Source organism: Dufourea novaeangliae, unplaced genomic scaffold, assembly GCF_001272555.1.
Source record: "Dufourea novaeangliae isolate 0120121106 unplaced genomic scaffold, ASM127255v1 scaffold168, whole genome shotgun sequence".
Lineage (NCBI taxonomy): Eukaryota > Metazoa > Arthropoda > Insecta > Hymenoptera > Halictidae > Dufourea > Dufourea novaeangliae.
This window is the reverse complement of record NW_015374062.1, coordinates 3,327,643-3,344,440: the sequence shown is the minus strand read 5'-3', so window position 1 is coordinate 3,344,440 and position 16,798 is coordinate 3,327,643. Positions and strand designations below refer to the sequence as shown.

The following is a 16,798-nucleotide window of genomic DNA, read 5'->3' as shown; positions in this document are numbered from 1 at the left end:
GAAAAAATATATACTTTTCCGTTTCATGTTTCATGACTGTCATATTTATCCCTTAACCTTAAACTGAAGCATCGGATATTTTTATTCTCGTCAAATCATGTAGACACTCGCAACATGAATGAAGTATATAACATTTCATTTGTGCTAATAATACTCCGAATTCATGCTTTATCGGTAACGTCGGGTATTGACACTAAAATGGTAACAGGGTTACGAGCCCTATGAACGTGTAACAGAAAAAAGCATTGGATGATAGGTATATTTTATACCTAGTCAGTGGTTATCACTGTATATCATATACAGTGAAGGAATAATTAGAAATAATGAAGAATAATGAATAAATTAATGATTATAAATTATAATCTACATGTTACCTAGCAAATCATTCTTTTAGAATTTCTTGTTTTTTCTATTGATTTTCAAACACAGTAATGTAATTCATCGTAAAATCATATTGAATACGTGTTTCTGTTTAAAGATTAATGACTTACAATTGCAGTGTGCAAATTCACTCAAGATAAAAAAATCGCAATCACGGTCGCGAATGAAGTTAAATCACGATCGTGATCGTGATTCGGCGATCACTGTGATAAATCACCGTTAGTGATTTTGCACGCCATCTCTACACTAAACCATAGTCATCTGCAGATACCGTAAGACTTCTGAAAAAAGTCATTGTTACAGATATCTGAAAAAAGTTACCAGAAAGATATCATTCAGATTACTGTATTTTAGAGGGAGTCTTTACAATAACCTTCGATATCTTTTCGGCGGCCGAATAGATATCTTTTCAGACAGGATTACAGATACTGTATCATTTATGGGGTATCTAAAAGGCACATATTAGGCATGTCAGTGTTATGTGGGTAGTTATGAGTAAAAGTATCGATACCTTGGTAATGTCGATTCAACCCAAACTGTGACTACTTTGTTCCCCTTGTACCCCAATCAGTGCGATTTTTCCTCCACCTTCTGCGATGTGCGAGCAAGAGAGAGAGAGAGTTACTCCAGTACTACTTCTGTCCTTCTGTGTCAATTTCAGCTCTACCATAAGACCGCGCAGTCTATTACATATGTCTATGGAATATCATGAAGTATCACAAATTCAAAACACGTGTTTAACGGTGAAACAGCTGATTTTTATTTAAAAATTGTTTAAGTAAAACATTAATGTCAATGGTTCTATTCAAATCGTATTACTCACATCAATTATTACATGGTGTGGTTTAAAATTCTTTTTTATATAGAACTGTATTATACGTACATTTTAAGGAGGGGGTTACGAATTTAAAGAGATTATTTCTTAGTTATTCATAATTACTATACTTCATTTATAGGTAACAGAGGTAAAAGTAATAATTTAGTTTATGTAAATTTAAATTTTCATGGACGATTTTACAAAAACCATAACAAAAAAAAATGTAGGTTATCATCTGATGCATTTATTAGATGGGAAATTGAACTAAAATTGTATTCATCCTCGTTAAACCGTTATGTCGTTATGTTCAACATATTTGTAAATGTCACAAATGCATGAAATCTGTAGTCGACTTTGGTTTGGTTTACATTGGGTTCATAAACAAAATATTTTGTTATGAATATTCATATCTGCATATTACATAAAATAGTTGTATTTAATTTGTAATAAAACGTTCAATCTATTAATTAATCTTGAAAACTCAATTTCTGTTTCAGCATACAGAGTTATACTTCATGTGGATATAAAAAGAATTGACAATGGTTAAAGCAAAGAAGAAACAATTATCAGAACTTTCTCAGAGAAAACGAAATCAGCAAAACAAAAAAAGCTTAAATCCATTTGAGGTGCATATAAACAGAGACAAACAAAATGTTTTGGGGAAAAGAAGCAAAACAGACAAAGGACTTCCAGGAGTATCCCGTACGAAAGCAATTCAGAAACGCAAGGGAACACTTCTTCAGGAATACAAATTGAAAAATAAAGATAATGTGTTCTTAGATAAACGTATAGGTGAAAAGAATGTTGCTATGAATGAGGAGGATAAAGCTATGGCTAGATTTGCTGTGGAACGAATGAAAGCTCACAAGAAGAAAAATATTTACAGTTTAAACAATGAAGAAATATTGACACACAGGGGTCAAACTTTGGAGGAGATTGAGAAGTTCGATGATCCAAAGAGTGATGACGAATTTAGTGACAATGAAAACAAGACAGGAAAACTAGATAATAAATTTGTTGGGGAGGCACATTTTGGTGGTGGTATTCTGTCAAAATCTGAATCTGGAAAGTCTCGAAAGGATCTCATTGATGAACTTATAGCAGAATCAAAGAAACGTAAAGCTGAGAAGCAAAAGATACGTGAACAAACCATAGATTTAACAGAAAAACTTGATTCAGAATGGAGAGATCTCCTTCCAATTGTAACCGCAGCTAATAAAACAATTGAAGAGGCAACTAATAAATCCAAAGCTGATGATTATGACATTGCTGTGCGAACATTAAAGTTTGAAGCTAGAGGTATGCCAACTGATAAATTAAAATCTCAAGAAGAAATTATAAAAGAGGACAAGGAAAAGTTAGAGGCCCTTGAAGCAGATCGATTAGCAAGAATGAAAGGATTTGTGAATGATTCAAATAATGCAATTAAACATAAATCTGCAGACGATCTTGATGATGGTTTTGCATTAGAAACTATGACTGATAAAGTTGACGAAGGCAATGCTTCAGCTAAAAATATGGAAGAGGATTCGGACAATGAGAATAACTATGTTAGTGATGCAAAAAACAGTGATGCTTCTGAAATTGTAGATAGCCAAGAAATTGTACAGATAGATGCTCTTCAAATTAGTAGTATCAATAAGGAAGAAAGAAAAGTAGAAAATGCCGCTGAGGAAAATTCAGAAAAAAATTCTGATGAAGAACTCTCTGAACCTGAAAGTTCTGAAGAAGATTTATCAGACTTAAAAGTCTCAGAATTTTCTAGTGAGGAGGAAGAAAGCACATCATGCAAAAGGAGTGTTTCATTTGCAAAAAATCATGAAAGTTTTGTCACTGAAAAGAGAACTTCCAGTTTCACAAAAGGAAAATCAATATTAAAGTCGGAACCTGATACAAACATCACAGAAGTAGAAAATAAAAACAAGAAACAAAAAATTAGAGACGATTTATTAAAAAGAAAAGAAATTATGGAGAAAGCAAGGAAAGAATTGCCTTACACCTATGCAGCACCACAGACTTACGAGGAATTGCAAAAATTGTTGGAGAATCATAATGCTGAATATCAGTCAGTTATTATTGATCGTATCATAAAATGCAATCACTGGACATTAGATGGCAAAAATAAAGAAAAGTTATCAAATTTATTTTTATTTTTATTACAGCACATAAATGATTGTGCTGTAGAAGATGATGTAAACAGTGTAGTTGACTGTTTTCAAATTTTTGATAGGTAATATACAATTTGTAAATAACAAGTTTAATTACTCGTGTTACCTGTGATTTATCATATTTAATTCTTTCAGATTATGTCCATTTGTATATGATTTAGCACACATGAATTCAGAAAATGCTAAAATGTGTATACAAGAAATAATTAAAGAGAAACATGCAGAGTTTGAGAAACATAAGAAGAAATATCCTAATCTAGATACAGTATGTTCAGCATATAATTACTTTAGAAGAACCTTGTTTTATTAAGTTGAATGTAATCTGATGAAAACGTTTCTTGTTTCAGTTGATTTTCTTCAAATTGGTTTCTTTAATATTTCCAACATCCGATTTTCGACATCCTGTCGTTACACCTTGCTTGATATTTATGACCCAATGCTTACTTAGGTGTCATGTTAAAAATAAAGCAGATATTTCAAAAGGCCTTCTCATATGTACACTTGTTTTAGAGGTACAAACTATCTTACTTTTACTCCAGCAATATGTTGTAACAACATCGCATAAATTCTTTTAAATTATATTTACAGTACACGGTACTAAGCAAACGATTTTCTCCATCTGTGATAAATTTCTTACGTGGAGTAATTTATGTATCCACGCCAAAACACTCGATTCAAGGGATAAAAATTATACCACCCTTCAAAACAAATGGAGAATTAAGTAATTTGTTGGTACTTGATGATGATCAGACGAATCTAGATATTGAACCGAGTAACGCACTTATGAAAGCTGAGGATTTACTACTAGGAGAACTAACCGATGAATTCAAGATAAGGGCTTTGTTAACGGCTGTTAATTTAATGCGTGAATTCAAGAACCAATTACAAGAATTAGAAGCTGCATATTCGATTTTCGAACCAACATTGAAATTGCTTACAGCAAATGCGTTCCACGAGTATCCATCGACTGTCAAGAAGCATATTAAACAATTAAGAAAAGACTTGAAGGAATTAAAAAAAAGGAAATTGGAATACATTGTACTGGAGAAGAAAAAGCCAAAACCACTCAGGTTGTATGAACCTCGAATTGAAGCAGTGTATGTATCAATTGTAAACTACATTAATTTAATATACGGGTATGCTTCAAGTAAATTACACATATTAAACGTTTTTGTAGGTACGATGGTAAGAAACATAAGACAATGAGCAAGGAGAAAGCAGAAAGAGAAAAATTGTTGCATAAATATAAGAAGGAAATGAAAGGTGCTGTTCGTGAAATACGAAGGGATAGAGCGTTCATAGCGAAGGTACAAATCAAACAGCAAATAAAGGGCGACGAAGAACGTAAACGTAAAGTAAAAGAAATCTTCGGTGATGCTGCAACGCAACAGAGTGAATTGAAGAAATTGAAAAGAAAAAAGTAATATTGTAAGAAACTTTAACTACAATCAAATAATCATGATCGCTATATTAGCGACACATACGATTTTTGTACTTCAAAGTGTAACTAAACAATTTTGAAATTATATATTATCGTCTTAAAATGTTTCGACTTTTTCACTCATTTCTAGTACAGTACAGCGATTGTATTATGAAGACTGATATCGTCTAAGATAATGATGTGTACATAAATGATGTAATTATAATAAAGTATATTGTGTAAATTTACTTAATTACGTTTAAGATCAGGTATATACTGCACATTCATCTTTCATTTCAATGCAATTGAAAGAAATTGCATGACCAGTTTTCTAGTGGGAGTGTGACAAATGAGTCAGAAACTGTAGGAATCGAATTTTTCTTCTTCATGTATTCTGGCAAAACTAAACTTACGTTTTTACTACTGTTAAATATATTATATGAAGTTTCAGGTGGAATAAACTGAAAATTTTTATTTCTGGTAACTTTATGTAATGATTTCGCGTTATTCTTTAAATAAATTGTTCGTTGCCATTTATCGAAATATTCTTTTAAAATTTCAAACTTTTTGAAACATCTTATTGTTGCATTTTCTAGTTGCAAGTAGTATCGATAATCGATATTGTGTAGAGTACTTTTTAAAATTTCTTTCAATCCTTGTCGTAAAAAGAATTTCTTATGCAATTCTTTTGCTGCATCAATATTATTTCTCTTTGTTACTTTTTGGACAATGTATTGTTTCCAGAAATACAAATGTTTTCTCATAATTTTATGATTTATTATTGATATTATATAAAGTTCTTTTCTGTTAATTTCAAGTATATTTTGTAACTTAGTACGCCAATGTAAAATGTATTTTTTTAATAGAAAGTCGGAAGCGAGATCATTTAATTTTTTCTTACGAAGTTCCTTCATTCTGTAGTTTTGAGAAAATTCTTTCCAATAAAGGAAGTATTTACGCGATAAATTCAATTCCCAAAATTCGATTGCATAGCTTAATTTTCGTTTTTCTTGTACAACAATATGAAGTGCCATTCTCCATTTTTCAATATAAACATTTTGTAAGTGGCGAATAATTGCGTCGCTTCTATTATTTAAGTAAGATAATTTCATTTGTTTTTGCTTTCTATAAGCAGCATAATGATAAAGATTTTTTAAATACTTCGTTATCAGTTTCCTTTTATAAAAATTTTGCGATAAAAACGACTTTCTTTTTCTACACTTTTTTTCATATACATATAAACGCCAATTATCAAAGGCTGTACGTTTGTTTGTGTTTTCAAATATACTTTTGATTTCATGCATTTTTATTAGATTTTGAACCTTTTCATCATACCACCTCCGCCATGCATAAAATCCTCTTTGCAAGCATTTAAAATTGTTAAATGTTTCAGCGTTTGCTTGGGCTATCTTATCAGCAAGGGACTCCTTTACGCACTGTCATGGACGTGTGTTGAATATAATTAAAATGTTTACAAATGTAATGAATAAATTAATTTCTTAAATATACTACCATAATAAACTGCTCAAAATACTGTTTCACTAATTTCTTCTTACTATATTCCTGCACATACTCATATGTAATTGATTTCTCAATTTTTGAATCATGGTATTTCGTCCAAGCACTGAAATACTTTTTAAACAATTTATTTTTATAATGTAGAACTGCATTTTCAAGTTGTGATTTTTGAACAGTGAATTCACAAATACTTATCCAAGCTCTCATACATCTTTGTAAAATCTTTTTTAAATGAAGCTTGTACACCTATATTATAAATTACTTTAAGAATGAAGAAATAACGGTGCCCATTTCAATTATAAATTAAATTTAAATACTACCTCATCTGCTCTATCTTGTATAACTTTCTTTCGCTTTCGATGTATTATGTACACCTTCCAATACATTATAAATTTGTTTAAGCAGTAGGAGTTATAAAATGTAATAGCCTTTTCTAACAATGTAGTTTCTTTAAGTCTAATTGCAATATACTTGCACCAACATGTGAAATATTGCCTTAATAAAACTTTACGGCAATGTACTTCAGCTTTCTTACAATTTAAAGAAATTGCTAGTTTATTAGTACAAATATCTGTACATGAAACAATATGTTTCCATTTTAACAATACATTCTTGGATAATGCATACAGAACTTTCTTTTGGAGCTTTTTGTAATAAAAATAGTTTGCTTTATACGTAGCTCTTCTTGTATGTAATTTGTGTACAACATACATTTTCCAATGTTCAAAGACATTTTTTAAAATTTCTCTATCATAATAACTAATGTGTGACCTTTGAATAAAACCACATAACATATGAAATTAATCAGATTGCTAATTATTGTGTAATTAAGCTTTATGATCCTTACTTTGTAACTTCTTGACTACTGATGTCTATGATATCAGTTTTGTAAATTGTATTCTGCATAATCTTCATTATATTGTTATATTTAAATGATTGATTCTGCAATGGAGCATGCTTATACCAATAATGTAGTGACTGCAATTCCAAGTTATACATATAGTTGTTATTTGTCACACGGTCCATTATTTTATTGCTCCCATCAGATGTCAAACTGATTATAAAATTAATATTTATATAAAACAAATATGATTTACTTAATACATTCTACTAATAATTATGTTGTACATTTATCGCGATTATTTATATAGACAATTTAACTGAAGTATTACGAATATGATGGTATCATGAAGCGATATGTATTTATTTCTTTCATAATCCATATTCGATTAATTAACAGTCATGGAAATCTATGTATATATGTACATATACATACATATAAATATATAAAAAAAGAAATATGTTGTTTGTTTAAATCATATATAAATTCTTGCATATTATTCTATGTATGTACACTTATTAATTGTAAAAAAATAGTTTACAACAATAATTTATAAAATTTGAAATGTACATATATAAAATATAATAGGATCATATTGGATCATATAAGAGAACGCTCTAACCAACACGGTACCATAAAAGTCTTCAAAACGAAATGTATTAAATATTAATCGTAATATAAATAGATTGTGATGTTTTTAAACAAGTTTCACAATATTTTTTCAACTATGAAATAACAAAATCAATTTTTACATTCTTTTTATTTAATTTTTTATTTCACCAAGAATAGTTCAAAATTATTGAGAGGCTATGGATGACAGAATTCTGAAAGCAGTATTATGCAGTTGTGAAAGTGCCACAAAAGATCTTGAAAACTCAGAGGACTATCAAAAATTAATAAACGAAGAAAAATTTTTACCAACATCTAGTAATATATTTAACGCATTATGTTTATCTTTGACAAATTTGTTGTCTTACAAGGTATCAAAGGAAGCTTATCAACGTTATACTGTGAGACTTAATATAATTGTATGTATTTCTCTGATTGTAAATTTACACGTAATTTCATTATAGTATTTCATAATGTTGATTTGTTTCAGGATGTTCTACGAGATTGGTGTAGGATATCTGAGGCATTTAAAAAGTTCCCAATATTTAGAGATGGAAAGCAAACATCTACATTTCTTAGAAGTCTGTTGGACAAACATTTGACAAATGATTTCATGTATACATGTGATTCAACTGAAAATCTGTTACCATTAACTAGTGCTTTAATGTGCTTGGCATCTACAGATTCATATTATAAGTATCATGTAGAAAAACTGCTTGTCAAACTTACAGAATTGGAATCTTGTGATGAAAGTGAACGATTATTATGTTATGCTGTGCAAAAGAAATCAAATTTGAATCTTGAACTTTCAACAGTAGAAAATATATATGATTCGCAAAGATGCAAGCTGATAGAACAACCATTGCTAAATTATCTTGTGTCGTCTTGTACAGATTTAAATGATGATGATAATACAAACAATTCAGAGGGTGTAAATATGGTAGATCAGTTATTTGAATTTGCTAGTGAGTCTTCATGTATTTTCCTTCTAGTATGTGCCTTTTTAAAAGAATTGCTTGTACATTTAGATCATTGTCCTGTAGTAATAAGTTTTATACAATCAATTTTGAATCGTATTAAAGAATGTTGTGAAAATCAAGGTAAAGATATTTTAGACCTTTATCCGAGAAACTTGCAATCTATTGTGATTTTGTTGCATATAGAACCTACATATCATACAGATGACTCTAAGAATACTGCCTTAAGAGTATTAAAAAACATACATTCCGAGGATAAAGATACTGCAATAACTTTGCTGTCACATTTCCCCCAGTGGTTGAAATTATTTGGAGAACAACTTTCCAATTCGGACAGTATTTAATGAAAACGTGTATGTGTAATTAAGAATAAAATTGTTCTATTTCGAAATATTAAAACTACTGTACATATTATACTTTATATCATTGGTTTTATTTTAAAGAGTGAGAAATGTATTTGTTTCAAATATAAAGTAAGAGAAACTAACGCATTTAAATAAAGATTTAATGTTATTGTATGAAAAGAAAGTATTTTTATTAAATTACTATTTGGTTGCATAATATAAATTTAATATGTCTGAACAGAATGTAATAAGTAAATTAAGTTATTACTCGCGTAGAACAGGTGTTACCATATCGTGTTCCCTACCTAACTATGTCTAATGTAGTGCTACGCGAAACTCTGGTCGAATGCAATCATTAACCATCTATGTTTATCACAAAACTTATCTCTATGTCTCATAGAAAAACAAGCAACGTTAATCTAACAATACCGGTCCATCCTCGCTACAACAAACGAGTAAATAAGAAACAGAAATTCATGTCAAATTAAATCAAATTTATCCATGGTACCTAAGCGTTTAACTTAGATAACAATTAATAAAGTACTTGGGTACAAATTGAAAAAAATTTTTAAAACACTTTAAGAAATTCCGTATTCTGAACTTCTATTGGAAGAATTACTAAATTCATCGATGACTAAAATTACCTTTCAATAGTGTTTATTTCCAAGATTTGAATCTAAAGGCTGTTAGTGCTGTCGAAGTAACGCTTAAAATTCAAACCACTTAGGGTACCTCGTAACGTTCAGAACAGAATTTGGACTTAAGAAAAGATACTTCTTTCAAATTAGTATTCTAACATTCGTAATATGATGTAAAAAGATGAAATTTTCCATGAACAAGGTTCGTTCGAAGTATCAGAAAATTCACTGACCGCGCACGCGCACTATTCGCCGCGGTGGCTTGAAAACCGTACCCGTTTGAAAACAATCTGAACTCTTCGACAATCCAACAAGCAACTGCACCCACACAGGACACGAATTTACCCGTATCAAGAGGGAAGTTAAACTACGCACGAAACATTCGCTACACAAACTGCAGAACGTAAAAGAACAAATCTAAGAAACGATACATCACGGTCGCGTCCCAATCGCCTAAACGTGCGTAGGCTGTGGCGCGCTCGACGCCGAGAACTTGCGCGGCGGTACTAAACTTGGGCCGTTTCTAAACCGGGCACACTCCTTGAATCTCCTGCGATGTCGACGAACCGTTAAGAATATTTTCCTCGGACACCGTGCATTTGCTAGCGCTCGATGTTGTTACAGGGGAACCGGACGTCATTGGGATATCATTGGACATCGGGACTTGTAGGACAGGGACGGGGATGGATTTTTCAGGATTGATGGAAGACGATTCAGCCTGGCGCGGCAAGGACTTGCGTCTTTTCAAGGATTCACGTTGCCGCTGATCGGCCTGTCGTTTTTCCGTTTTGTTCTTTATACCACCTGGCGACTTCTGTGTTACCTGTCGAAGCCAAGAGTACAGTGTAGGATCTTCTGTGGATGATGATTTAGGTCAATATACCTTAAAGGATCGTTTATGGAAAAAGAAAGAAAGAAATGACAGAGTACCGGGAAGAACGCAGGTGTCGCATACTTTTCTTTCCGTTTTCTTGTTATTTTCGTCTAAATAAATATCTTGCAAGGATACACGAGCAAACATTATCAAATAATAGGCATTATTGTGCATGGAATTTTTGGATTGGGCTCGGCCTGATTACACGAACATTAAGCGTCTTTGTGTGTTAACGGATAGTATAAATCAGACTTTATACTTTTTTTGTGGCAACCTCTCAAGCGATGTTCTTCCAGGAACTCCATTCGTTGTACAGGATGATTCATATAATTGGTATTAACTACACAAACCCGCTTTCAAATTAAAAGCAAACAATAAATTAGAAAAGAAAACAAATGCATTAACGCAAAAAATATACAAGCATACATTGTTGAAAAAATCACCGATAATAATCCCTCCTTGTGTGCTTTTTCCATTCTGGTACATATGAATCGCCCTGCACGTAAGCAGTGTGATCAAAGAATAGGCATTCATTGTGTAAGTCCAAGTAATATTACTCTTTTGATTTAATCATAATTTTCACCGAGTTCGGTTGTGAAACCTCTTTGTTTTTTTTTCTTTTCGTTTAACAGAAGCGATTAAAATCGTTAAAGTCCAACATTTAATTCCTACATGTTTATGCACGTAATATGCATGTGTTTTGTGCTACACCTCGAAGATATAAAATGTCCTTTTCCTAAAACAACTCGCGCGGACGTTCAGAGACGAGTTCTACAATATCGACAAGACCTCTAAATGATAATAATTCATTTTAGAATATCGAAGGCGAACGCTGAAAAAGCCATTGCTCTCTCTCTCTCTTTTATTGCACCTTTGCTGAGAAACGAAAAGGAACTACGGCTCGTGTTCGGGACCCATTGTCGCGGAGAGTGCAAGCGTTCCTCGCTCTGACTTTAAATTCGGCTTATTCGACAAAGAATCTTCAATTTATACTTTTCATTTTGTAAACTAGTATGAAGTAAACATATACAAAACTTTGACAATTATAATCGGATAATCGCCCGGGTCCTTTCAGCGGAATGGATTGATTTTTCTCTAACTCTATACAGTGTTCGCCGTGGCACAAAATTTAAACCATCCGAAGTGAAAACTTTTTATTCTCGATCACAGGAGGAAACGCTTGCAACCAGAACGTGTACCAAACACGCGCTTAACGTGTAGCACACTTGCTATTGGCAGAAACGGGTGTAGGGGGTGGGGGTGAGGAGTTAGTTGGAACGTATGGACCGCCTCTATTTCTTTCGTCTACTTGTGAGAATGTCCGGGTGAAAGTATAGACAGTAGAAATGTTATAAAATGAAATCCTCTGTTACCTTGTAAAACGTGTTACATTTAACATCGAGGCGATGAATCTTATTTTTGTTTGTTTGTTTGTTTAATATTTTGTCTTCAAACGCGTGAGCCGTAGTGGTACCGTTTCTATTTTTGTCTAAATTTTTTTGTTCATGTATTTTTTTCTTATCAATTTCATTTTTTTCTTCTTGTCGAACACACAAGTCAAATAGACGGACAGCTGTCATACTTAAAAGTGAGTGTCGGTTCCTCTTATCGTTATTTATTACTTTCTCTCTCTCTTTCTTTCATTCACACACACACACACACACACACACATTCTCTCTTTCTACGATTTTCATCTTTCTCGAATTTAGCCCAACAAATACGCGTGTACACGACCACACGTATTCACAGCATGCGTGTATACGTGTACAAGTGGTTCTTTTCACTTTTCCCGCGATCTCTGCTGAAATTGCTCTCCTGGATAACATCCTCTTTACTCGTCTTTCTTTTCTAATCGCGAACGAAAGGTCGTTGCCAGTCATGATCTACACGATGAATCTAACCATCACCTTGACAATCGTAAGCAATTTGTTATACGGTTCTGATCTTTCGCCCCCCCCCTCCGCCGCTACCGACAACTCCTTGTTCCTTTAGTTAGTTAATATATTAAAAATATTACAAACTATGGCGAGAAAAAACGTTGATCCGAAGAAATAATTAGTACGAACCGTGTCCGACATCCTGGTGCTCGTGACATGTCGAGAACTTGACTTGATTAGTTTATATAACAATAATATTATGCTGTTTACCGTTTCTCGAAATAAATAACGTTCGAGAGCTGCGAACTATTAAACGTCCCTCGAGTTTTTCTGCTACTTTTCACCGATATCGGAAACAATGCATCGCGAGATGCGATTGAGAGAATCACACCGGAGAGACGATTCCATTATGTACAAAGATTGTTTTGCAATGAAGTTCAGATGTCTGATTAACCCTTTCGGCACGACAAACGCCGCGAATTTGCTGGTTAACGATCAAGAGATCGATACGATGGACGTTCGCCTTGAATTTTTCATAAGAGATGAGAAATTATTATCATTGTTCAGAGACGAAATAAGACATAATACAACAGGAAACGTTGTCGGTAAAAATGCACATCTGGCCTGCATATAATTACCGAAACCAAGGTACAACGATGACGAAGTCGCTAGCCGCCATATTGAATCGTCGCGTACAGTCGATCGTGTCAAAAGGGTTAAAAATTCGAGCTGCATATTTCGAATATTACGTAGGAACAGGAGCTAATAACTCAGATGAAGTTACATGAAAGTTAATTCATTGGAGAACATTATAATACAAAGTTCAAGTTTGTCCTGTTGCCTGGTGGCTTATCGTATATCCCTGGACTATTGGAATGCAGAGTGCCCAAATATCGATAATATTGTGCATACTCCTTAGAACTATTTACAAAAATTCGGTAACCGAAGCCTGTCGAAGGGAACGAAGAAGAAAACAATTACAACAACAAAAAACACACGAATATGGATGCAAAAGGCACGACTGCTGCTGCACTTGCAAACATAATAAACTGTGGCCGAACCTAGAGATGCTTTACATTTCCAAACGCCAAATTATTAATTCTCTGCAGACCAAGGCCATGGTATATCAGGCAGTGATAATTATTACACGTTTAAACGGTACGTTAATAAACTTCCTTCGAACCGAAACTGGAAGATGCGTGTCCTCTAGAAGTATTCTACGTGTTTCTTAACCCCTTGCACTTGTCAACTTTTCTGTGCGAGTCGGCCAGCAACTTCAGAAAAGCTTCCGAACTAAAAGGGCGATGGAAAACGATCGTGGTAAAAGAACAATTTTCTCCTAAAAACACAGTTGTTGTTGCTCGAAGAATATAATCGATCATTGTTCAGATTAGGTCAAGATTTTGTTTCGAGGAATGTGTCACTGCGGGTCTATAAGTGCGAAGGGTTAAAGTGACATTTACAATTCCACGATGTATATGTGTGTGTGTGTGTGTGTGTGTGTGTATGTGTCTAGCTACAAAAGGCGTTCTACTTCAATGGCATTGACCCAAAATTGGGTTCAGCCGTACAACTGAACTCTGTATTTGGACAGTGATGCAACGGTATACATTGAAGAAACTATAATATAAAAACGTTGCCCCATGTAATCAAAAGGTGATTCATAATTTAAAAAAAGAAAAGAATGGAACAAATGATTTCCCAATGCGCCTTTGACGGTGCATCATTTCCATAATCGGTTCCCCGTGCTTCCGTTTTGTCTTCCTTTCGCGAAGAGATAGCTCGCTCCGTCGTCGATTATCTCTATACACGCACGTGAACACATACATGCACGCACACACACACACGCACGCGAGAGCGCGTTAAGAAGAAGAAAAGAAAACGCCACGGTTAAAGGTAGATTCCCTTTTTCTTTTTCACACACTCTCTCTTCACTTTGGATAAAAACTGTGCGGGGGGTGAAAGGGGTTGGAAGGTATGACGGGTGATTCGTGGTAGCCGCGAATCTAAATCTAACGTCATCGATCGAAGAGTTTCGGGATTTCCGGTGTTCGATCTTTCTTTTTCTCTCTTTATTCCCTTCTGTTTTCTTGTCGTTTCTCTCGCGCAGCAGTTTCCTTCCCGAGTACACATTTAATAAGACGTTCTCTATACGCCAACTCTACGCCAGACCCGAGTGGGCAGATTGGTTAACGCAGAAACGGGAAAAGGACGGGAGCGATGGTATGTAGTACGAAGGAACCGATTGAAAAGTTGGGTGTTAATTTCTACCGTTCCCAGTTTTGTGACAGAATGAGAACGGCGGGGTGGGGTTAATTAAAGAAAGAAAAAAAGAAGAGGGAAAAGACAAAAATCAGCCCGCTCAAGGCCGGTCCCCTGTGATCGGTGGATCAGGACACACCTGCTTAGTGTTCTGGTAATAATGGTGCTAATAGTAATAATAAGGAGAATAATCGTAATAATAAGTATAATGACAATATAATCGTAATAATAATAATGATAATAAGAATAATTGCAGCAAGCGCAGGGTTTACATACCATGGCCTCTTTTTCTTTTTTTTTTTTTAATCTCTGGTCGCAAGCTAAGAATGAACGGGGCTTAATTGCTAGTTTAAAAGTCCGGCGCGGTCGGGTTTAAGTTTAATTCTAACGGGTCCGTCATAGACGACGGGGTGCTACACTAGCGAGAAGTGTAGGATTTAATGAAAGGTAACACATGCACACTCCTCTTTCTCGCTCGCTCTCTTGTTCTCTTTCCCCCATTGGAGGAAACCGATTATTATCGTATAATTAGTAACAGGACACATATCATTGGTTCTACGCACGTACAGCCTGAGAAACGCCAAACCTGGTATGAAAACCCTACGTGATAATAGCAGTGATAATGATAACAGTAGTGGTCAAGCCCCACCAAATATTTAAACGTGGTCGTGGATCTCGGCTACCCCTTTTGTTTTTCTTTCTCTGTCTCGCTCGAGTTCCGAGAAATACCGTCTAACACATCCGCCCCATCCCCCCCCGCCCCCTCCCCAAAACAGGTACGCCGATTGCCAACCATACAACACGTTTGTAAAAACAGCAAACGAAACACCAAGCTATTCTCTAACAATCACCTTCTCCGCTATATGAAAAAAAGAAAAAAGAGAACATTCGATAGACAACTAATGGTTCAATATAAACGTGTGTTAATCCATGTGTTTTTTTCTTTCCCCCGTTTCTTTTATATTACTTTGCTTACTCTTTACGTGTCAGACGATTTTCTTTCTTTATTTCTTTTTTGCTTGTTCCTTATAACTCTTTCTCTGTCTCTCTGTGTTTCTTTTGTTTTTTTCTTTTTCCGTATTTTTTTTCAGTTAGGTACGCTGTAGTCGTCCTCACTTTAATAACGTGTGTTTGTGTTCCTTATTACTTTTTTTTCTCTGTATATGTTATACACGCGATTGCGTGTATAATCAGACAATTGGTGTCTAAGTCACCGTAGGTGTACGTGTGTGTATTTATATCTTAAATATCTACTACTTGTTAATGCTTTGTAATTTGTATAGATCACAATGTCATACCATCTGCGCCAGTGAACGATTTCCTCTTTCTCTGTCTCTCTTTTTGTGTATGCCTTCTCTTTGCCGCTTCCAACAGAACGCTCGGTTCGGACAATAATGCTCGTGCACAAATCCGGGTTCACCGACCCCCTTGAACAACTCGACAATGTTTGACAAATCGCGTGACAAAGGTATAAGCGATAAAAAATAGAAAAGAACAGAACATCACGAACGTGCAAAGTAAATCGATTCGAGGTATAAAGTTTCCTAGTTTCTCTACGTTCGCTACTTTGTCGACGTGGATCGTTCGATGCGTTAAAAAAAATGAACAGAATCACAATAATAAAAAAAAAAAAAAAAAGTAACAATAAGAACAAGAAGAAGGGGGTATTACATATGTGTACAACGATCAAACTAGTCTTAAACTGAAGAGGATCGGGGGGTTTGGGGGGGAATCTTACCGTGTCTCGATTGTTCACCCACTCGTGCGTATTCGAATTTGTTATATTGTGATTTATATTTTCATTTCTATTCACCAAAACCTACGTGCTAAGTAAATTCAGACCAGCCGAAATTGTCGATTTAGAAGGAAATGCAATCAAAGAAATATCTTATCGAAATAGATAATAGGTTCATTGCTAAAAAATAAATAAAATTTTTTTACTCATCTCTTCAAAACGTGAGGGACGTGCCGATAACGCACGAACCGGACGCGTCCCTTTCATTTTTCTTTCTTATTATTTTCTCATTTTTTTTCTTTCATTAATTAAATAGCACTTTATGCGTTTAATGCAT

General features: G+C 34.1%; 2 protein-coding genes across 3 annotated transcripts; both read left to right on the top strand.

Annotated features, from left to right (window-relative positions):
- The first annotated feature begins 1,053 nt into the window (after positions 1-1,053).
- LOC107190215 (nucleolar protein 14 homolog) lies at positions 1,054-4,790 on the top strand. Of its 2 annotated transcripts, none has more exons than XM_015578987.1 (6): positions 1,054-1,124; positions 1,696-3,428; positions 3,502-3,631; positions 3,714-3,878; positions 3,955-4,463; positions 4,544-4,790. In XM_015578987.1, exons 2-6 carry the CDS (start codon positions 1,738-1,740, stop codon positions 4,788-4,790), a joined length of 2,742 nt encoding a protein of 913 aa, XP_015434473.1. In that variant the 5' UTR covers positions 1,054-1,124; positions 1,696-1,737. The 2 variants fall into 2 exon arrangements, with proteins under 2 accessions (XP_015434473.1, XP_015434472.1); XM_015578986.1 differs by lacking the exon at positions 1,054-1,124 and adding an exon at positions 1,222-1,346.
- Positions 4,791-7,954: 3,164 nt separating this feature from the next.
- On the top strand, positions 7,955-9,075 carry LOC107190180. The gene is made up of 2 exons (XM_015578932.1): positions 7,955-8,173; positions 8,245-9,075. Exons 1-2 carry the CDS (start codon positions 7,955-7,957, stop codon positions 9,073-9,075), a joined length of 1,050 nt encoding a protein of 349 aa, XP_015434418.1.
- The last annotated feature ends 7,723 nt before the right edge of the window (positions 9,076-16,798 follow it).